The following is a 23,411-nucleotide window of genomic DNA, read 5'->3' on the forward strand; positions in this document are numbered from 1 at the left end:
TCACATTAAGTGCTGAGCACACATACATATAATAAGGATATTTCCTGCTCTCAACTAGCTTAAATACTAATGGTGGAAGAGAATACATAAATGAGAAGGCAAATGAGTGAGTGAGTGGGTGAGTGACTGAATGTGTGTGTGTACACACATTGGAGGGATGAGTAGCATGTAGTAGCCTGATGAGATGTCTGGGAATGGATGTGGAAACCTTGTTTTGGATAAGATCAGACAAAAAGTTTGCTCAGCAGAGCTGGACTTCCTTTGAATGCAGCACAAGTTTCTCTTGGAAGCATTGGAGAATGCTCAGGCTCCAGATTGCATGGTGAGGAAATGACTGAGGAATGTACCTATAGTAATAGCAGAAATTGGAGTAAAATGTATTAATTTTTATTTGTGTTACATTTACTAGCACATATTATGGAGAAATCTATTGAATTACAGGTATGGAAGAAAATTTAGAATTTATTTAAGTTAGCCAAAGGTAGATCCATGCCTCCCAATTTCCAAACTAGTCTTTTTCTTGCAATGTGTTATTCTAGAGATGATTACATTGTTATTTATACAAATTACAAACACCATTATAAAGACTACTTAATATAATTTCCTAAATTCAATGTATTAAATTACTGAACCAAGAAATTTTAATGTCAGTAAATTTCTGCACAGGTTGAATATATGAACCATCCCATTGATGAGGTAAGATGGCATATTAACTTTTGCCTCAATGATTTTTATGTGTGCGTATATAGAGAATATACACACACATATATACACATGTTCATATATAGGATAATTATATATGGACATATATCTTAATTCCTTTGAGAATTATTCTTCAAATAATTATCATTTCTATTTCCTTTACTTATGATTGTGTGTTCTTGATTTTGCCTTGTTTTTAAATGGTATATAGTAGGTATATTTTCTTTCTTCTGCTCTTCCCTCTTGCCCCTATGAATGGTAATATTGACTGTGCTTTTTAGTCTAACAATAATAATTTCAGATGGCTGAATATGTTTAATTCCACATGCATGAGCAACTCATTTGCTTCCTTGCTAATCCTCCTCTCCCATTTATGCATTCCTCTTATGCTTCATATATATTATGAACTCCTTTAGGAATGATAGTGCTTCCCAGTTGTGCCTTTCGTTTGGGTTCCCAAGATTAATGATCATAGCTATTTCCTTCTGAATTTTTCTGCTTGCTACTGTTTCTGTTTAGTTATCTGTACTATTTCTGCGTGTGCATGTGTGTGTGTGAGTGTGTGTGTGTGTGTGTGTGTGTGTGTGTGTGTGTGTGGCAACGGGAAATACAATTAAGATTTCATTGGTATAGGGAACTCTGAGCAAACTGACTCTGCAATGCAAATTAACATCAGCTTTGTAACTTAGTCTTAGGGAGTTACCAGGGAATATAAGAGGTTAAGTGATTTTTCTAGCTGTACATAACTAGTCTGCATCCAAAGTGGGACTTGAACTCAGTTCTTCCTACCTCTCAGGAAGGCTCGTTACCTACTAGGCTATGTAGTTTCTCTTTCTAATATTAAAACCAACTCCTATAATGTCTATTTTTTTTTAATTCTTTCTGCTCATTTGAATTCAGCTGGAGTCTTTTGGTAAGATAATATAAGAGAAATAATCTTTGTCTTTTTTAAAAATAGGAAAAACCTCTTTTTGACTCTGTTACATGGTATACCATGATTATAAATTATAACATCATTCCAAAGCATAGCTTTTGAAAACATCATTGTTATAAGGCACAAATTCCTGACTGCATAGCAGGGTTTTATTATCATTATCATCATCATCGTCATCAATATCATTATTTTAATTGAATTGAAAAGCCCTCTGATACCCAAAGATCTTTGAACTTTAGCCTGCAATTTCACATTACCCTCATGCATTTTTGTAATTGTTCTTGGACATTTTGAGAGAATGCAATATGAAACTAATTTTGGATAGCTGTGAAGCACAGATAGGTGGTTGGTGACCCTATTTTTCCTTATGTGCTACCCCCCACTGAAAGCAGTTTGTTGTTTGCTGTGATTTTGTTACTGAATTTGGCACAGTTTTCTGTTTAATGCAGTAGGTCTCAGAGCTAACCTCAAATGACTGTGGCATGCTTTTCTACGTTTCTTTACGTTATGCCTGCGTCATGGAGCTGTGACTCAACCTCAGACCTGTATTTAGCTCCTCCATTTGAAAGTGGTTATTTTTATACCTAGGTCATCTTAATAGCTGTCTCTGATTTTCTGAACCTCCATTTAGTCAGGTATTATTGGTGCCCACTGGCTAGACCCTAATTGAAGAAATAATTTGTATTAATTTTATAGAGTTCATATATGATCTAGTCAGTCACATCTACTCCAAAAGGACACAATGATTATCTTTTAGGGGACTGCAGAATATTGTGCTATTTAGGGTTGTGCCCTAATAGTTAATTTCTTGGCTAGTGAAATAAAAACCATGGACAGGACAGTAGGGTACTGTACTTAAACAACTAATCTTCTTACTGTCCCAGCTGATATTTTCGTTATGTTTAAAATCTAAATTAGTGTCCCAGAGTTCTGGGTACAATAATCTTTTCTCTTTGTTTTGCTGCCAGAAGCCCTAACCTGACCTCTGGTGACACTCTTATTTCTGCCAAGTTTTGTGACCTAGATGTTGACAAATCCTTTTTCTCCTCAGCTGACCTAAGAGACAGGTTGGATTCTAAATAAAGTATTTTACTAGCACCTGAGGGAGAGGGGGAAAATCAAATTAAAAATAAAACAAAACATCACAGACCAAAAAACCAGTAAACTTGCAGAGCTCAGATGAATATTTTCAGGCAGCCTGCATCCCGATAAAAGTAGCCTTTATAACTTGTATGGGTTAACTTTGCCCCTTTTAACGTTGAATTGCACTACCATAGTTGGGTAAGTGCCTTAATTTTTCTGGACAGTGTCTATCTTAATATTTGCCCTCTGGCAGTATCTGGAACCAATGTCCTTTCACTTATGCTTTTAGAGGTGACCTCTCTTACATTTTCTGCCAAGTCATGCTTCCTGACATCTGACTTGGATTAGCTAATGGCTCTAGCACCTTCCCATTGGAGAAGTTGAGTTGTTTGCCACCACTCCATCCCATCCCATCCCACCCTAAAGGAAGGGGCTCACGAAAATCCACCTGATGATTTGTGCAGTCTCGCCAAAGCTCAATATAAACACTAAGGATAACATTCAATTCCCACTAAGAATAAAGGAAAACAAATACTTTATACAATAGCTACACTGTTTTCCACTTTCTACAACCTCCTTGATAACATAATTTCGAACCTATATGATCATTCCTTTGTTCTGCCACTATATTTTTAAATTTTCTACCCATTTTGAATTCTAGTTTAACTATTTGAATTGTGCTGAAATTAAGATGAAGATGAAAGCATTACTAGATAATGATTCATTCCTGATAGTATCCCAAAGAGTAGAGGAATTATTTATCATCAGTGAATATTAGTGGCTCCTATTAAAGACACGGTATTCCACTGGTTATTTATCGTCATTAACAGACTTTGCTTAACTCTGGGCATATAAAGAATGACAAAAAAAACCAACACCCCCAAAGTCACTGTTCTGGAGCATCTCACATTCTCATATGGTTGGCATCATGAAAACAATTATGTACGAATGAGATAAATTGTAGATATATTCAGGATATAGATATAAGATGTATGCCGGATAAAATTTTGGGAGCCTTTTTCTTTAAGTGGCTCACCATAAAGGGAAGCCTCTACTTTTCAGTGCAACAACATTTATTATGAATATATAATACACAGGGAAATATTCTAGGTCCTGAGGATATAAAGATGAAAAATAGCACAGTTGCAAACCTCAAGGAGCTTACAGTTTAATCACTGGATATAATGGCTACATAAGCAAGAGAAAGCTATTCTAATATTCTATAGTAGCCTGTTCTAACTAACTAAAGTAGTTCTAATAGTCCATAGTAACATTTCTGCAGTACTTTAAAACTCACATACATTCTTTTCTTTGCTCCTCAAGTAGCCCCTTGAAGTAGGTGCTCCTGCTCTTTATATTCTGATCTCAAAGTTGAGGATACCGAAGTCTGAGAAGCTAGATGACTTGCCCAAAGTCATACAATTAATATAATAATTGTTTGAGGTGATATCCAAACCCATGACTCTACTGACATTTTGTTTATAGAACATCAAAGATCACCTGGACAAACTCGGGGAACAGATTGCAGTTATTCATGAGAAGCAGCCCGATGTTATACTTGAAGCCTCTGGACCTGAAGCTATTCAGATTGGGGATACACTGACCCAGTTGAATGCAAAGTGGGACAGGCTGAATAGAATGTACAATGATCGTAAAGGGTAAGTCTATTTTAGCTTTTAGTATTTAGTATTAAAGACTTTTAAAAAAATGTGAGTGGGCTCAATGATCTTGAAAAGAAGTAAAAACACATACCTCCCACATTTGTCAAATGATTGTATTTCTTGTCTCTTTCCTAAATCCGCTTACAGAAAATATGAGTGTATTCTATAATTGCTATTATTTTTCCAGCATATAATTGTGTGTGTGTGTATAAGATTTCATGGCCAGTATTTTTGGAAAGATTATAACAAGCCCAATGTGGTAAAAAATTAAGGAGAATTAAAATTAATATTTCATATTAAATGAATAGTTCAGTAATTAAAAAGGAAAAATTTTTTTTTTCTAAATTTCTATTCCTATTTTTCTAAGTTATCCAAATTTCTTTGTCCTGTTTCAGAAGAAGTAGGATGGATTTGTTATTTCATTGGTATAAGAAACTGCTTTATATGGAAGCTCTATCAGTTTTGCATGTGTTTTGCAATATATAGTCTTAGGGAATTTTGGGGGTACAATCAGCTTAAGTTACTTCTCCATGGAAACATCATTGGTATATATTAGAGATGAATCTTAGACCTAGATCTTTCTGACTCTAAACCCTTCTATCTTCCCACTATGCCATGACTGTCTATTATACCTATTTATGGCAGAGCTTAGTACTATTTGCATTTCATATTAATAATACACCTAAAAGTTAGCATGGTGGACCTTCAGTCAGGAAGGCCCAATTCCAAATCTAGTCTCAAGATACTTAGTAGGTATGTGATGCTAGGCAATCAATTTAGCATTTGCCTTCCTCAGTTTCTTCATTTGTAAAATGGAAAAATAATATCAACACCTCTTTTATATAGATAACAATGATGTTTCTAAAGCATTTCACAAGTCTTGAAGGCTACGTAAATATTAGTTGTTATATGTCTATATATAATATAATAACGATTAATATCCTATTAATTAAAAAACAATATATATTTTTCTTAACATTCATATACAATCTGCTATTTATGGTCTGATCTCTTGCAAAAAAAAAGGGGATGAGATTTCATGAATAATTGTTTTCACTGTAATCAGAAAACTTTTTTTGAAGCCAGTGCTTTTAACTTTCACTATACCAAATCAAAGCTAGTATCAAAGATAGCTGATTTGATTTTCCATTACGCATACATACTAACTCTAATGGTTATGTTGTGAGAGAGTCCAGGGATGTGTAACAGATGACAGAAAGAAGGAATGCAAAAGCCAAAATAATCCTCCTATCAAACAATTTCAGACACTTGCTAATCAACACATGACAGGAGGAATAAGTACAACTTTGAACAAGCTATCTTTTATTAAATTAGGAATTTGTACAGATTGAATATTTGTAATTACAAAAGCTTCATGTATTTATTTCTATAATCTTTCCCTCTTCAGTTATTTAAATCTCAAAATGGGAAAATTATATAATAATACTATTTTCTGCTTTATTGTTCATTGCCCAGATTGTTACTTATGTACTCACTATCTCAAAGCTAATGATCCTTTTCTGTGTAGTACAGGAGGAAGAACACTGACTCTGGAATAAAAGCACTAGATTTTAACCCTGCTTCTAACCCTTAATCTGTGTGACTGATGGCGATGGGCATTGGGCAGTCATAGGAACTAGACCTTCATCCCCTAAAATCTTGCATTTCTCACCAGTTAACACTAGTTAAATGTAAACTGCAGTATTAGCCAAGCTTAAATTGTACACATTATTCATTAGTACTTCTTCAGTAATATTCTGTACTGGGCCATCAGCTTTGTGTGTAGTCTGTTTTATTAATTATTCATATTGTTCTATATTTACTTTAGTTCTAAACTATAAGACATAACTAATTACCTATAGTGGTCCTCCAATGTACCACATCTTTTCCCTCTTGCTCACTGTACCCCTGCTCAACCCATTTCAAAATGGCAGGGCAGTGAGACCTTTCTCTGAAATTGACAAGTGTCACTTTCCAGGGTTTTCAGACAAGGTGAAGCCTTCTCTGGAATAGAAGATCACTAACCCCCAGACTGTAAAAAATATGCCAACCCCGATCCACAGGAAGCTGGACTTACTATTTTTTCAGCCCCAGAGAGGCTGCTCTACTAACCCCTGGGCTTATCCATCAGTCCTAATCTACCTGATTAGTCCCCAGACTATTCCAACAGCTATTTGCACACACACACACACACACACACACACACACACACACACACACACACACACACACACACACACACACCCCTCTTAGTCTTCAAATACAATTCTTTTCTTACATCTGGATTGAATGGAGTTTGAGTCTCCTGTTCTTGGAGTGAGACCCTTCTACAAACTTGGGTGTGTTTCTTCCACAACATATTTATGGGCAAATCAGTTTTGTCTCCCTCATTTCAGTTTTCTTATCTGCAGAGATTTTGGGTTGGACTATGACTCTAAGAGAAGTTGAAAGAAATTATTATGATTATTCCCAAAGATTTTTTTTTGGGTTCTCCTAATATTTTATTCCCAAAAAGACTTAATTAGGCATTTTATTAGAATTTTAAGAGTCACATAGAAGAATTCAATTAATGAATCTTGCCTAAGGAACATTATTTTATAAGAATTGTGTGTTAACTAAATACTATTTCTTCATAAAATGGAAGGTCTGTATACAGCAAATTCTTTCAGAATGTCATGTACCATTGTGTAACAGTTAAAATTTAGTTTATCTGCCAAAATTATTGTATTTTTATGAGGTTTATTATAGATTAAAAAATAAAGAAAATACAAAATAAGAAAAGCACATGTCTAGGAGGGCTGAAAACCCATTCAATTTCACTTACTGCATCTTGAGAGATGTGTGTGCTTAGAAGCCGAAGCAGGGAGAGGGCCGAAGTAGACGGAGAGTCAGTTTAAATACAAATTGTGTTCTTGTACTCAAGTGAGGACTCAGGGTGATATTATAAGAAATTCTGGGAACTACCAAGGACTTCTGGAAATTGAAATCTGGGGTACAAATCTCCATTTTACAATTGGTAACTTAGGATGTTCAGAGGACTTGAAAGGTTGGAGGCTTGTTGAGTTTTCAAAGCCCATAACATTTTAAACGATTGCTTTTTTTTTCAATTAATAAATATTATTTTCTTTCATTTGAATTGAAAAACAAGAAAACAAAACAAAACAAAACAAAAAGAAAATTCTCCTGACAAATACACAAAGTTACATACAACAAATTCCCATATTGGCCTTGCCCCCAAAATAAATAAATAAATAAAAGGAGGTCTCAATCCAAATCCTTTGATACCTTCTTCTCCCTAGGTATAAATGATACTCTTCTTTCCCAGTTTTTCTCCTTCCTATCTTACCACACCTTTTCAGTATCATTTGGTAGGGCTTTATCCAGGTGATACCCACTACCACAGATTTTTGTCCTAGCCCCTTATCTCCCTTTATACTGTTTCACTTTATAATCTCATCAGTTCCCCTGTATTAAATGATTATTTCTATACTTTTGTTAAATCTATTTATCTAGCCCTAATTTCTTGGATGATTTTGAAACTTTCATTTTCAGATGCCTTTTGGACATCTCAACTTGATGTCCTATAGACATAATCAGAATATAAAATATTGAACTCATTATCTCCTGCCCTGTCCTCACCTTTCTCTATTAGTATCAAGAGTACCTCTTTCTCAAATTGTAGGATTTCTCCTTGACTTCTCATTTTCTCTTGTCCCCCTCTCCTTATATCTAATCTGTTGCCTTTGTAAAATCCCTTGCTCTCTTAACACTTTCCTTACTTTGTTGTAAATCTTTACCTCATTCCAAAGCCTTTTTGTTGGTCTCCCAGGCACAGGTATTATTCTACTCCAGTCTATCCTCAAAACTCATCTGTCATATTAATCTTCCATATGGGCAGGCTTGATCCTATCACCACCTCCTGTCTCAATAAATTTAGTGGCTCTTTATTACTTCCAGAATCAAATATAAAATCTGTTGGCATTCAAATTGTTCATAATTTGACCCAGTTTTCCAGTCTTCTTACACTTTATAACACATCTTCCCTCTCCCAGTGATCCAGGAACACTGACCTCTTTGATGCTCCTTGAAAAATAAACTTTTCTCTCTTGACTTTGATCTTTTCCATACTGTTTCCCATGCTTGAAAATCACTCTTCCCTCATTTCAGCTTCCTGACATCTCTGATTTCTTTTAGGTCCCATGTCAAAACTTTCCTTCTACAGAAATCCTTTCTTGATGCCTCTTTATTTTGATAACTGCTTTCTTGATTATCTTCAATTTAATTTACCTATCTCTTATTTTACATTGTTATTTACTTGTTTTCTCCCCCATTACAATGTGCATTCCATGAGAGTGAGGACTGTCTTTTGTCTTTTTTTTTTCTTCTCTAGCTTAATAAAACTCTTGGTATATAATAGATATATAATAAATACTTACTAATGAACTGAAATATTAGGCATGAGATTTTTGCCTAAATCAACTTCTTCATGATTATTTGAGACTCAAATTAGAGAGCAGTATGGGTTAATTTATTTTTTTCCAACGGAAAAGGAAAAAAAAGCCAACAATTCCAAATCCTTTCACCAAATAGCAAGAACCAAAAAGGTATAGTCAATTGCTTCCTCTGAAAATGCTTCCTCTTCTACCTTGAGGGCATGGCCACAACAAGATTTCAGGAATTTGGAACTTTTGCTTTTTAGGGAGAGGGGAAAAAAGATTTCTCTCAAAAAGTTTTTTAGAGGGAAGTGTTGAAATTTTATAGTGTTTTATATAATAGTCTTTTGAGACTTCATTGTATCACAGATGAGAGACATTGATTTAAACTTACACCAAGGTTCAAGCATCATCTCTGCTTCATGCTGATTGTAAGCTCCTGACAATTACAGAATCTCTCAATGTGTTAGACTACTTTCTAAGACTACAGAGCAGTTTCTAGTCTTCATTATTAGAGAGAATTTCTTTCCTGGGAATACCCCACACCAATAACACTAGTAGCCAAATAATCAGATAAACCAAAACTCTTTTTGTACCTCATATGGTTTCCCATGCTTTTAATTCTTTACATTTTAATATAGACTACCATACATAAATATAATACATAGCAAAAATTTTCCATAAAAATAAAGATATTTTAATTTAAGGACAGAAGAAAATAATAGAACCATCAAGCAACTTACTTTGCTACTTACTAGCTGTGTGACTTGGATCAAGTTCACCAAACTTACCAAGCCTCATTGTGCTCATATTAGAAGACCTCTAACATTAGACCTCTAATATTCCATCTTTGTCTTGTGCCTATAATTTCATTGCTACTTTCCCCTATTTTCTATTTAATTGTAATTCACAAATTTTACAAGTTCTTTTATCTGGAGTTAAATCTCATAGAATAAATTGATTTCCAAAAAGCAACTCCTTAGTATAGAGGATAGGAAGGCTACAGTGAGTCAGTATGTGTAGATATGAATTTAGAAGACAGAGATTTTACTTGGACTTTGACCCTAATATCAGTTAGCATTTTGATATGACTGGCAAAAATAAATTCTTAGGTGATTTTAGAGTACATTTCTGGATTCAGAGCATTAAATATGAAGGAATTCTTTTGTTAGCTTTTATTGTGGTCAGGCCCCCTTCTTTATGGTTTATTCATTTCTAACTATCCCTCCATCCATAGTATATCTAGACTATGATAGCAGTGCCATATTAGAATTGATTGAAGTATCTGAGAATATTTGGGTTGTATTAAGGAGAATATAGGTAGCTTATATTTGGATATAAATATTTAAGTGGTTATCAGTAAAATACATTAAATTTTTCTGCTTTGTATCCCCTTCTCAGAATTTGTGGGCAAAGTTACATAGTTATCGATTCAGTAAATATTTTTTTCTGAATTGAACAGTTTAATCTAAAATTTGACTTTATTATTGGAATTGTTCATACAAAGGTTAACTACCAAATTTAGGAGTATTCAGATGTGTGTTGTACTAGATTAATTTAAATAGTCCTAAAATTAAGCTTCATGAATTCCTCTTTCATTCCTCACCTTTGAAATTGGTTATAGAAAAGCATGGTCAATGGTTTTAGGAATCCCTTTATCATATATTCCATGAATAATTTGGAGATTAAGCTTGTTAGTGCTTTATTAAGTAGTGAAGTTTGACTAGCTTAATATTTTTATTCTGAAAATTTGAATAATCATGTACACTGGATTATTGAAAAGTAGAAGGGACTTTACCTACCATCTCATTTATCATTTTAACCCTTCATTTTTTAAAAACTGTTTAGTAAAATGAAGCTTATGCGGTGAGGTAACTTCTTTAAGGTCACACAAATTGGAATGTCCGATGCTTGATTATGACCCTCATCCATGGTCTCCCCAGTGATAAAGCTGTGGTTGCTTTTTCCCTATCTCTTAACTGCCTAATAGGAATTTATTGTTTTCAAGAGTCCCCCCCCCCCCATAATTTAATATTTTATACATGTTTTCATTAAAAATTGTGATGGAGCAGATGCTCTCAGTTCCTTTTCTTCATTGCTTCCTGGACAATTCCATTAGTCATTTTATACTGATTATTATAGTTCTTGCTACTCTGACTACTTAGTGACAGTTTGCATATATTAGAAACCTGTCATGGAAGAAGAGAATTAAAAAATCTTGGAGCCATAGTCATGGGATATGAGAAGGGATTAATTTTTCTTTAAATTGTCTGTACTGTGTTTTCATATTGTTGAGAGCTAGTCATACAAAAAGCCCTGAGCCATCTATAAATTATTGTTGTAGACAGTTTCTTTGGGATATTGAGAGGTTGAATGACTTGTTTAGGTTCTTACAGCCAGTATGTACCAGAGGCAAGGCCAGAACCTTGCACAGATGTACATTGAATCAGGTTATTTTTCTTAGTTTCTATAGCACAGACTAATATAAATTTTAATAGGACAGGTTAATAATATGCTGGTTAACTAACTCAATACAGTTTTATAATCTTAGCCTATTAAAGCTTTTTGCATTGTGTGTGTATAACTAAGGCTCTCGAAACATGGCAAAGTACCAGCATTTCTACTAATCTCTCTTTTATAGTACAGGGTAATTAAAGCTAAATATGCCTTTCTCTGTGTAATGACCTAAATAACGTTCCTATTATTGCTATGTTATGAACCTTAACAGATTCACGATCGTAATTAGAACTTTTTAGGTATGGGAACAGTTGGGATTTTTATATAGTGCAGAATTTGGGTATCTGAGAACTTTAATCATGCAAGTCACCAAACAATGAAAGGATTTCATTTCTTTTCAGTTACAAAAGAAGTGTTTTAGAAGACTCACTAGACAACTGCAGGGTAAATAAATGTTGGTTTCACCAGAAAAGAGTTCAGAAACAGAAATCACTGTATTTATTTCCATTATTGCAGCCAGATGGTCCCATTAACATTTTAATATATTTTAGTGAATGTTTCCACAGGGTAGCCATTACCTAGGCTTGCTCTTTGTTTGATGAACCAGTCCCTCCTACCCCCTGTTTTAGCACTTGGTGGAATTTTTTTGTAAAAATATGAAGACATAAAATCGAAGGAGGGAACATGGTTGGAATCAGTGGGAAGTATTTCCTTGAGATGTTTTGCTTGATAACATAGATTAAGCTTTGTTCTTGCTTACTTTTATAACTAAGTCATTTAATTTTTCAAAATTAACCTGAATTTACATTGTTTTATGGGTTAACAAAGTCAATTGATTCCATTCAAGTGATCCCATTTCAAAAATTTGATGTGCTTTGAAGATCATTAGCTCAATATGACTAATTAATCTACCTTGTTTTCCTGAGCGAAAGATAATTTGAAAAATTGCTATCATGAAGCTATAGTGAGCTTTCTCCAATGTATAAATTGTATGAAGGGATTACATAAAATTGATACTTTGGGGCCAGATTTTCTGAAGTAACTATATAGTTTGGAACATTTTGGTTCATAGAACAATTTTTCATGAATTGTGACTTTTTGACTAGGAGTTTAAAAAGTATCTGAATTTCCTAATTAAAATAAAAGAACTTTTCTACATTGTAGGATGTTGATCTGGGAAAATTGGAATTTTTTTCAAGAATGGAATATTTCTGCAGAATGCAGTGAAATTAATTTTTAATTAGAGAAATCAAATCTTTTATAAAGTTTCTAGTAAAAAAGTAACAGTTCATGACAACTTGTTGTACAAACCAAAATGTTAAAGTGTGTTGCTTTAGGGAAAAAAATACCCACCACTTTTTTTGACTTATTCCCTAAAAGTTGTTTTGATAGGGCTGTGGAAGAATGGAGGCACTTCCATTGTGACCTGAATGACCTTACCCAGTGGGTAGCAGAAGCTGAGCAGTTACTGGCTGATTCACATACTGCAGATGGCATCCTGGATATAGAGAAGGCCCGGATACATCAGCAGGTAGGCGCTGTATTATCAGAGTAGGATTTGCCAGTCATATTCTCCCTTTATTTTTAGTGGTACTTGATGCAATAACTTAAAAATGAGATTTTGCCAGCATGCATGTCGTCTTGGTCTTTTATTCATGAAAAATATTCCTGATCATGTGTATATAACAATTTGTAGTTTTTTCGTTAGTTACAAAAATTTAAACACAGAAATTTTAAAGCTTTTTTTTTTTTTGGTAGGAGAGAGGTGTTGGGCTGGGAATGACTTTTTGATTAGAGCTTTCTCTGCATAATAATATTAATAAAGATGGGAGTTTCCATGGCTACTTCAAGAGAAATTATTACTCAACATATTTTTGTGTACCAAATTTAGGTCCCCATGTTTTTTATTATTTTGCCCATGAAGTTACTTTAATTATAACTTAAAATGTTTTGCTCCTTTTTATTTTATGGATTTAAATATTTAAGTGCTTCACTTGCAAGTTTGTTGGTATTTTCTTTAATCTTGAAAGAAAATATTCTTGATGAATATTCCTATAATTTCCGAATTAAGACCAAGAAAAACTTTCAATGCCAGCAAAGTCATTTTTGTTTAGTCTTTTATCACAATGCTAGTAAATGAAATTTTGATTTAATATTATTGGTAAAAGTAAAATTAAATTTCTTATATATTTGGCAAATGCTTATAATTCTAAAGGTAGTGAGAGGAAATGTATATGTTATATATTTTTTGTTTGTTTTTGGTTATCTTCACCTGTTTTTTGCTTAGTCGTAAACATGTCTTTCTGTTCTTCCATTACCCTCTGGACTTTCTCACTTCCCTTAAGAATTCTTAATGAATTTCAACCCTGGAATTAAATAAATTTTTTAAAAGTTTCTTATGCTTTTTATTTACAATTCATTGGTACTGTGTCAAAGTAAGTAATCAAAATAACAAAGATCATAGGTGTGATTATAAAGTAATTCAAGAAAAACAAGCAGGTTTGGAGAAATAGAAGCAATTCTTTTTTAAAATTTTTGAAGTGTGATTGATACTCCATTTTATATTGATTATTTTCCCTTTTAAATTTTATTTTGATTTAATAAAATAAATAAAAACCTAATTCCTTTAAAAGTATATTTAATCTTCATTTTGAAATGCTCTTTTTTTCAGAGCTAACTAATGAGAATGAGTTTTTTTTTTTTTTTGGTATTTTAATCTTTCCATTGATATCTTCTGCAACATTTAAATGAACACTGTAATACTCAGGTGTTTTGAGAATTTTGAAATAATTTAATCAAACATCAGGATTTATCTTGCCATTTCCATCTGTGGCAGGAACTTGAAGAGGGAGTTAGCAGTCACCAGCCTAGCTTTTCATCACTAAACCAAACTGGAGAAGATATCATCCAGAAACTCTCTACTGCAGATGGAAGCTTCTTGCAAGACAAACTGGCTGGACTCAATAAACGTTGGAACTCAATTATGACAGAAGTGATGGAGAGACAGCAAAGGTATTTCAGAAACAGGGGCTCTTCAGAATTACATTCTGTGCAAAATCTTTTAGAGTACAAATTAAGGAGTTTAAGATCATCTTTTCCTCCATTGTTAGTAAATTATCTGACATTTGTTTTGGACCTAAATATGCTACAGATTTTCTCTTTCCTTTTTTCCCTGCTAAAGGTTGACTATATGAAGAAGTCTAGTTATTTCCAGGGTCTGACTTTTATTATGCAATTATCATAAGCATGACTATTTCTCTAAAGTATATAAAGTTGAAAATTCTCATTATATGGGGCTTCTTAGTATGTTACAAATGTGATATGTTGTATTTATTTGGGAGATGAGACATATGCTTAATTTCTTATAAAGTCTCATGGATTATGTCTTCAGACTTAGGCCTTTATGAGATCATCTAGTTCAGAAACAATTTTGTAAAGGATGGCACTAAGATTCAGATTCTTCAAATCCAAGATTCACCAACACTCATAGATATGCATATAAATACATGCTATTTTGCCTAGAAGTTTTCAAATTGTTTTCAAACTGCACAATCTGACCCTTGAAGGGTAAGGGAACTTCTTTCTTTTAGTAAAAACCATATACATTCATATTTGATTAGGTGATGAAAGAGCTAAGTTAGCATTAACAAGCTTTTCTCTCTTAATTCTAACAAACTGAAGTTAGTAGTAAAATGAGACAAATCCCAACTCTTGGGAGACTTGGATGGTGGATAGGGGTGCTGTGTCAAAATTTGAAGCAACTTCCTTGAAAACCAGTGTCAACTCCAACTACAAAAGCAGGCTCCATGACCCCAGAATGCAGCAAGTAAATCCAGTAGAAATTGTTTTTATGTGTATTATCTTTTTAGATGCACTTTTAGTCAAGTTATGGAAATTAACTGATAAAGAGACTTATTTGCAAGTTTTACCATGTTTAAGGCATATTTTTCAGACAATGGGAATTTTAAAACATTAGTTTGAATCTGAAATTCTAAGAGAGATATTTATGTTATCCATTTTTACTATATAGGTAAAAGAGTATTTTATGAAACTTTGTTTTTAATGTATAGAGAAATTTCATAATCTATTCATCAGGGTCTACTAATCAGTTCATAATTATCCATTTGAAATGAATAAGCATTTATTAAGCACCTTTTCCAATATATAATATGTACACTCCAATAGGAAGAAGATACAAATGTAACTATCAGGGGAAATGTGGACACTAAATTCAAGTTAAATACAAAATAAATTCCAGGAAATCTGAGACATGCATGGGATAGCATTAGCAATGAGTATAGAAAGGAAAGGCCTCATGTAGAAGGTCTTCATGTAGAAGTACTTGGACAGTACTTGATTGACTAATAATGTTCTCTCCAGATTGGATCTTCTTTTCTTTGATAATTTTCATAAATAATTTTATATAGGAAAAATATGTGGACTCAGGTATGTTAGTCCCTATTCTCCAATCATGGCATAATGAGCTAATATTTGATGATTTATCAAATCCCGGATTTTTTAAGTTTTTTTTTTTTTAGGAATCTGACATTTATCTCCTGTGACTATTTCCCTCACTAATTTGGTTCCCAAGCCATTATGCCTAAAAAAATGGCTTAATGAATTTTGTTTATATGTGCCCTACCAAGATTCTTTGATGGGTTATCCTTTTGTAATGAATGCCTTTGAATTAGCTAATTACTTCTTAGAAAAGACATGTGGAGTACATCATGGAAATCTCAACTTGATAGGAGCTTGAAATACTAATACCTTCCTCCTCTCTACCTTTTTCACCAAATATAAAAAAAAGTTTTCCAGCTGGCAGAATGATTAAGTTGTTTGTGGAAATTTGCTCCAAATTGTGTTTCAAATTCATAAATCTTTGTAGAGTGGATACTACTGAGGTGGTTACAATTACTCATCCTTTCACATATTAAAATGGTCATGCATTTAATGAATTAAATATTCTTTTGATTGTATGAAGTATTTGATTTTCTAGTTTTAATTTCATATGTTTTCAGGGTGTGAACCCATTTTAGTTTGATATCACTACTGAATATCATAATTATTTTATCGATCAATAAAAATTTCCAATTCTACAATTAACTTACTAAAGACTTATAGTTAAATGCTTAGATATTTAGGTACCATGTAGTTTTTTCCTCTACATAATTGTAGATATTCTAGATTCTATACAGAAATAAATTATGTGTACTATCTAAAAAAATTAGATAGCATATACAAGACAGCTAATATACAAGACAGCTATACAAGACAGGCATAGTGAATGGAGTGCTAGACTCTGGATGATTCATTTTTCTGCATCCAAATCTGGCTTATGATGCTTATTAGCTAGGTGACCTTGGACAAGGCATTTAACCCTGTATGTCTTAGTTTCCTCATATATAAAATGAGGTAAAGAAGGAAATGTCAAGCTATTCCAATATCTTTGCCAAAAAAAACAAAACAAAACCCTAAACAGGGTCATGAAGAGTCAGATATAAATGAAAAATGACTGAACTGAAGAATACATTGTTTGCTAAATAAATATTCAAAGTCTGGTTAGCCCATTACTCTTTATACCTACCTAATAATATCATTTCCTAAGAAATGTTATGCTAGTTTATTAATGAGAATTTCATAGTGGACCAATTTAGTCTTAAAGAGATATTATACTCCTATAAAGATATTAATATATTACAATGAATAATAAAATGTCTTTAAATACATAGGCAATCTCTTTCAGAGTAGGAAGTACATTGTTTTATGAATTTTTTGGTAATTCAAGTACTTTATATAAATAAAAATATAAACTATTTACATTCAAGTACTTTATATGCAGAATTAAATATAATTCATTTCCCATTATTAAGGGATTAATCAAAAATATAATTTTTGTATACCTATGTGTGTTTATGTGAGAGACCTTTTCACACAGTGGTTAGAAAGTTATCCTTGCAATTAGATTTTAGTTCACATTCCTCCTCTAGTAAAATACTCACTGTATAACTATAATAGGAAAGTCTCTTCCTTTAAGTGCCTCAGGCATTTTCTCTTTTTAATTAAGCTCCTTTGAAAAAACTAGTTCCATTATTTATATTGTTATGCATATAATTTCTTTCTATTTTAAAATTAACTTGTAGATATTGAAAGAATATATATTATTTATTGATTTGACAACAAGTCATAGATTAAAATAACTGTTTAAAAAGAAAATTTTGTTTTTCTTGGCTCATTTAATTGTTTATAGCTTTGGGAAAGAAAAGAAAAGAAAATTAAGAAGCGCAAGATCATATCATGCATTACACTGTATTTAAGAATGCTAATTCATTAGTTTTGAACCCACTTAACAAATGTTTCATTTATATTTTTAATAAAAATGAACTCATCTTTATTTGCATATAATATTCTACAAATGTAGTCATTTTACTCAATTTTTTTTCAATAATGATTTTTCTAGAATCAAAGGGGAAAATGAAAAGTTATTGGAATTCAGAAAAAGGCTGACTGAAATGAGTTGCTGGTTATCAAAGACTGAAAGTACCTTAGAAAAGATACCTTCATCTGAGAATGAAGATAGCATCCAAGAACTAAAGGCTAGTTATATATTTTTCTTTCTTTTTATACCTCTTTGGCCTTTAAATGTAGCAATGGAAAAATTATGGTTGGACAATATGTAGGAAAAGTTATTTTTCTATTTGGAGGTAAACATAAACCATTAAAACATATTATAAAGAGACTTTTTGAAAAGTATTTGTTAATTTGGATCTGAAGGAAAGGAAAATTTGATGCCAATACTTATAGAAAATTTTGTTAGTATAAGAATGCTTAACTTGATGTCACCATTTCAGTATTCAAAACCAACTCCTGATATTTTGTATCATGTAATAGTTTGTGTCTTAGACATGGTCTTTCTGCATTTTTTTTAGATCCTGCTGCTTCAATTATGATATGCATTGAATTGTATAAGAAATTCATAAATAGTTGATTTACATACCTAATAACTCCTGCCAGTTTTTAGCCATACTATCATGGGCATATTAATTACCCTTGCATTATTACCCTTTGATTCTTAACTGCTGCTTTATAGTTCTGTTCCTTGAAATTCCTTTACCTCAATTTGGGTCAAATTAGTCGTAAGAGAAATATGAGGAAAACCAGAGGCATCATATTTTCCTGTATTATATTTGCTAAGTATATTTCTATATAGATTAGGTATGTGTGTTGGTTTTTTACTAGAGATTATTTCCCAAGAAAAGAACTTCCATTTACAATAAATTATTTTCCAGAATATTTAATATTATTTCCTATCAGAGTGTAGTGTACTTATGAATGCACTTGTAAACTGCAAAACTCATGATTTAAAGATGCAGTTTTTTTGTTATTTTACTTTTGCTATGTGGCTAGGTTTTAACCAAAGCTCTCTTCTGCCCCCTTTAGGACTTAACCCAGCAGATAGAAGTACAAGAGGAAAATCTTAAGTGGTTGAACAGAAGTGAACCTGAGATTCTTTTAGTTAATAACTTGAATCTTCAAGAAAGAGATTACATTTCTGAAAATTTAAGAACTCTTAATATAAAATGGAATAAGGTATGCCTGAAAAGCTTTAGACATTGTAGTTCTTAAATAAATATTTGTTGATATGATATGATTTTGTAAAGAAATGATATCCTATAATTAATCTTTTTTTAAAAACAACTTAAGGGATGCCCTTCTTTTTTCTTTTTTTGAGTTCATTTAATAGTAAATAATAATATTTATTGAATATAATAGAACTTTTATTTGGTTCGCATAAAAATTAGTAGGGATAAATAGTAAAAAAAATGTTCACGTGTTGGGTGTTTTGTTTTGCATAACAGATTTGGATGGTATGAAGTAGATTAAATAATGAATACTTAGTGTTATCTGAAACAAACTATAAGTGACTGGCTTGAATTAATCTTTTCAAAATAATAACTCTCTTAAAGAGCATCTAAAACAGACAAAACTTCATGTATAAAACTGTATTGTTATCACATAAGAAACAGAAAATCATATAATATTAACACCAGGCCCTTTACAATGTCCCTAGCAAGTGGATTTATGATCCAATCCCACCACCTCTCAGGACTTCCCCTTCCTATTTTGGACACGGAAACTATTATGAAGTTTTTCCTTATTTTGGGTCAAAGTCTCCTTCTGAAGTATCTTACCATTGAATCTAGTTTTTCCCTCTCAATAAACAATACAAATCTTAATCATCTTCCCTGTGATGATCCCACTTAAGACCATTGTTATGTGGCCATTAAGAGGAATTGTGCTGGGATTCAAGTTAAGGAGACATATTCATTCAAACCTGGGCTCAGACATCTAATAGCTGTATGACCCTGAGGAAGTCACTTAAACTCTCTCTGAATTATTTTTCTTAGCTGCAAAATGGGGATAATAGTAGTACCTGCCTCCCAGGAATTTTGTGAGGTTCAAATGACATAATATTTGTCTAATGTTTAGCACAATGCCTAGGACATGGTAAAAACTTAATAAATATTTGTTGCTTCCCTTCCCTTCTACCTTCTCCTTCATTTTCTCTTCCATTTACCTTTGCCCTCTCCTTGCTCAATTTCCTTTTACTTTCCCTTTTTCTATCTTCTTTCTCCTTCACTATCCTCTTCCCTTCTTTTGCTTTTCTCTTCCATCTATCCTGGTTCCTTCTCCATTCCCTTCCCTTCTTTCTTTCCTTCTCTCTTTCCCTTCTTTTTACCATTCTATCCTTCTTGTCTCTTCTCCCTGATTAAAGTTTATTCTTACCCAAAATAAATATATTTGTTTATTCACACGGTCCTATTAGATCTAATTTCATGTCTTCTAATCATCCTTTTTCCTCTTTTGTGGGTGAATTTGTGAAGGTTAATTTGATTCTGTATGCCAAAGTTTCTTCATTTGTAAAATGGAAGGCTTTAAATCAGCAGCTTCTAAGGTTGTTGAATTCTCTGTTTCAGCTTATATATGCAGTTCCTAAAATGATGCCTTTAGGACTGAAACTCTAAATGTAGTCTTTATGGTTGGACTATTGTTCATATGTTTTATGGACACTGTCCTCCTCACTTATCTATTAGCATTTATTTCTGCTTTTCACATCTTGCCAGTAATTTGTTGTAATCTGAACTCTTCATCTCAGTTTTTCCTTAGATATATTTTTTCCATCCTAAGTATTCTTTTTGCCTTTGCTGCTATTATATAATCCAAAAATTTGGGGAAGGGGACTGAAGTATGCAGTTAATCATATGCATAGTGACAAAGATTTGTTTTGAATAACATATAATATATGTTGTTTGACTCCATAGGCAAAGTAGTGCTTGGTGGTAGATATTATTTCCAAATTGAAGCAAAATCTCAAGTATCCCAACCATTCTCATCTTTCTTCCCTCTCCATTATTTTGTTTAGAATAATGCAATATTTCTTCTTATAGGAGTTTTCTTAAGTTGTGTGCAGATGCCCACTAGCTATTGATAACAAAATTAAATGAAAATGATGCATTTGGACAACATTTTATTTTTATTATGAATTATTTTCATCTTTAAGACATTTTTAAGTGTATAAGCTCTTCTCTATTTAGCTAACTGAAAGTCTTAAAGCATATATGTAATGGCGTATGAAAAAGAATCATAGAAGAAGAGTTATAAATCAGTTGCTCCTGAACTAAAGGAGACAATAGCTACTTCTATAGTCATAGATTTATCTGGTTTAATTATCTCCTGATGACTTTAAGTAATATATATGAACAATATGCATAGTTTTAAAATATACTAATTAAAATAAACATTCAGCTCAAGTATAATGGAACTTAAAAACAATATTCATTGTCTAGATAATATTTTCTCCTGTTCTTCATTGTGTGTGTTATTACAGATATACAGAGAAGTCCCTAGCGCCCTGAGGGAAAGAGAATTAGATGTTTCTGAACCTTGTCCTGTGATGCACCCCAAGCTCTCTGGTGAGTAAGAGAATACGCAATGCCATAGCTTTGTTTCATTTTATATGGTACTTAATCTTCTAAGTTATTTCTGTATTAAGTCAAATTTTCCTGTGAACATATTAAAGTAATTTTTCCCATTCATTAAAAAAGTATAATTTTATAGGATATTTTCCTTTTTTGGAGTTTAGCAAATGGGTCTTTATAAATATTATCTATCGAGTGAAGGTTATTCAAATAGAATAGTTAATAATAGCATTAGGATTAGTTAACAAAGTTAACAAAGACTGGGATGAGAGCTTCTCGTGTTATATATTGACATTTTCATGACACTACCCCAAACATCATACTGACAATACATTATGAAGGATCCCTATGAAAATTATTCTGATGACTGAAAGGAAAATCTTATAGTTGGCCAGCCGCTGAGCTATTCTTTAGGCCTCAGTTCATCCCCTCTTCAGAATATCAGCCTGTATACCTTCACTTTTATGAAATTGTTTCTATATATCTGATCTGTTTTATATTTTATCTAAAATTTTATTCCATATATCTGATCTGTTTTATATTTTATCTAACATTTTATTTTTCATTAAACCAATGAACACATTAGATAGAGAGATGTACTTAAATGTAAAATAATAATGACCATAATGGCACACATTTATAAAATACCTTAACATTTGAACAATACATAACCTCATTTGAATCTTACGAAACCTTTGTAATGTAGGTATTACATATTATTATCTCCATTTTATAACTGAATGAACTAGTTTTGTTAGTTTGTGTTAGAGTTTAGATTTGAACCTTGATCTTTCCAATTCCTGAATCCAACTCAATGTTCTTCATGCTAGCGTACTTCTCTCAGTGTTTTCTGCCTTAGTCTCATCTTGCCTTATAGCTGTAAGGACACTTAATGTCCTTATATTAAAATTATCATTTAATATATAAATATCACATTAGTTTTTTCAGATGTATAAACTAGCTCCTAGGGAAACTCAGTCATTTGCTGAAGATAAGGTAGCTAATTATATCAGTACTGAACCTGGGGAAAAAGTCTCTTACTTTTCTAGCAAACATGTTAACTCACAACACATTGCTTCCAGCTAAATAGTAGAATGGTTTTGAGTATTGTCAGAGATGCAAAAGAATTAAAAGGCATATGTTCTCCCTTCAAAGAGTATAATCATTTTTTTTTGGAAGAGATTCAGTTCTTGCATTCAAGTTCTTTTGATTTTAAATTAGCCAGTTTTCAATCATCTTTAATCATGCCTGTACATTCTTTCTGATGTTAATGTTTTCAGTAGAGATATTTTCTGTTATTTTCATATCATTAAATGTGTATATTGTTCTCAACAAAGTATGGGCTTATATTTAGGAACTAGATCTATGATTTTATCACTTTGGAAAATTTCTCCACCATTTTGGAGCCTGACTGGGACACAGGGAGGATCACCTATTGTTTTTTTTTAATTTTTAAAAATTTTATTTAGTCAATTTATAACATTATTCCTTGGTTACAAGAATCATGGCCATAGTTCCAAATTGACCTCCAGAATGGTTAGATCAGTTCACAACTCCACCAGTAGTGCATTAAATGTCCCTCTGATGCAAGCTACATTTTAAAATTTTCACTGTTAAAATAGCAACTTATATTTACATAGTGTTTTTACAGCAATAAAATACTTCAGAACTTGTCTGCTAGCAAGGTAACACTTCTATCATTAAACCAATGTTGGAGAAGAAAAATATTAAAACCCTAAAATTTTACATATTTACATGCCACTTTTTTATGCACCATCAAAAGACCTAGTAAATGATAGAAGAACATGAATTGATGAAGATTGCAATGAGCAAAATGAAGGCAACAAGTTATATAATAAAAAACCATACTATAAAGGCACCATCTCTGGTAGCTGTAGAAGTCTGATTCATTGAGTAACTACTCATGATTTCAGTGTACAAATGATGAAATATAGTACTCATTGTCTGACAGAGGTTTAGGGTGAAGAATAGATTAAAAAAATATGTCCAGTGCTTGAATATGCATGATTTTTTAAATACTTTTTTTTGTTTCCTTTTTTATGAACGACCTGGAAGGTAGGTGTGTGTGTGTGTGTGTGTGTGTGTGTGTGTGTGTGTGTGTGTGTGTAAGAGATATCTGCTAAAAAAAACCTTAAAAATCTCT

General features: G+C 32.4%; 1 protein-coding gene across 12 annotated transcripts in view; it reads left to right on the top strand.

Moving 5' to 3' along the window:
* Positions 1 to 23,411, top strand: part of UTRN (utrophin) — a 651,323-nt gene that overhangs the window by 296,119 nt on the left and 331,793 nt on the right. For 7 of the 12 annotated variants that reach the window (XM_007484681.3, XM_056818903.1, XM_056818908.1 and 4 more), the window contains 7 exons: positions 667 to 696; positions 4,205 to 4,377; positions 12,651 to 12,801; positions 14,107 to 14,282; positions 17,728 to 17,863; positions 18,708 to 18,857; positions 21,157 to 21,241. In XM_007484681.3, the coding sequence (XP_007484743.2) occupies positions 667 to 696; positions 4,205 to 4,377; positions 12,651 to 12,801; positions 14,107 to 14,282; positions 17,728 to 17,863; positions 18,708 to 18,857; positions 21,157 to 21,241 (901 nt within the window). The remainder of the gene's footprint in view (positions 1 to 666; positions 697 to 4,204; positions 4,378 to 12,650; positions 12,802 to 14,106; positions 14,283 to 17,727; positions 17,864 to 18,707; positions 18,858 to 21,156; positions 21,242 to 23,411) is intronic. The other 5 variants (XM_007484684.3, XM_056818904.1, XM_056818907.1 and 2 more) reach the window with 3 other exon arrangements.

This window comes from Monodelphis domestica, chromosome 2, assembly GCF_027887165.1.
Source record: "Monodelphis domestica isolate mMonDom1 chromosome 2, mMonDom1.pri, whole genome shotgun sequence".
NCBI classification, from domain to species: Eukaryota; Metazoa; Chordata; class Mammalia; order Didelphimorphia; family Didelphidae; genus Monodelphis; species Monodelphis domestica.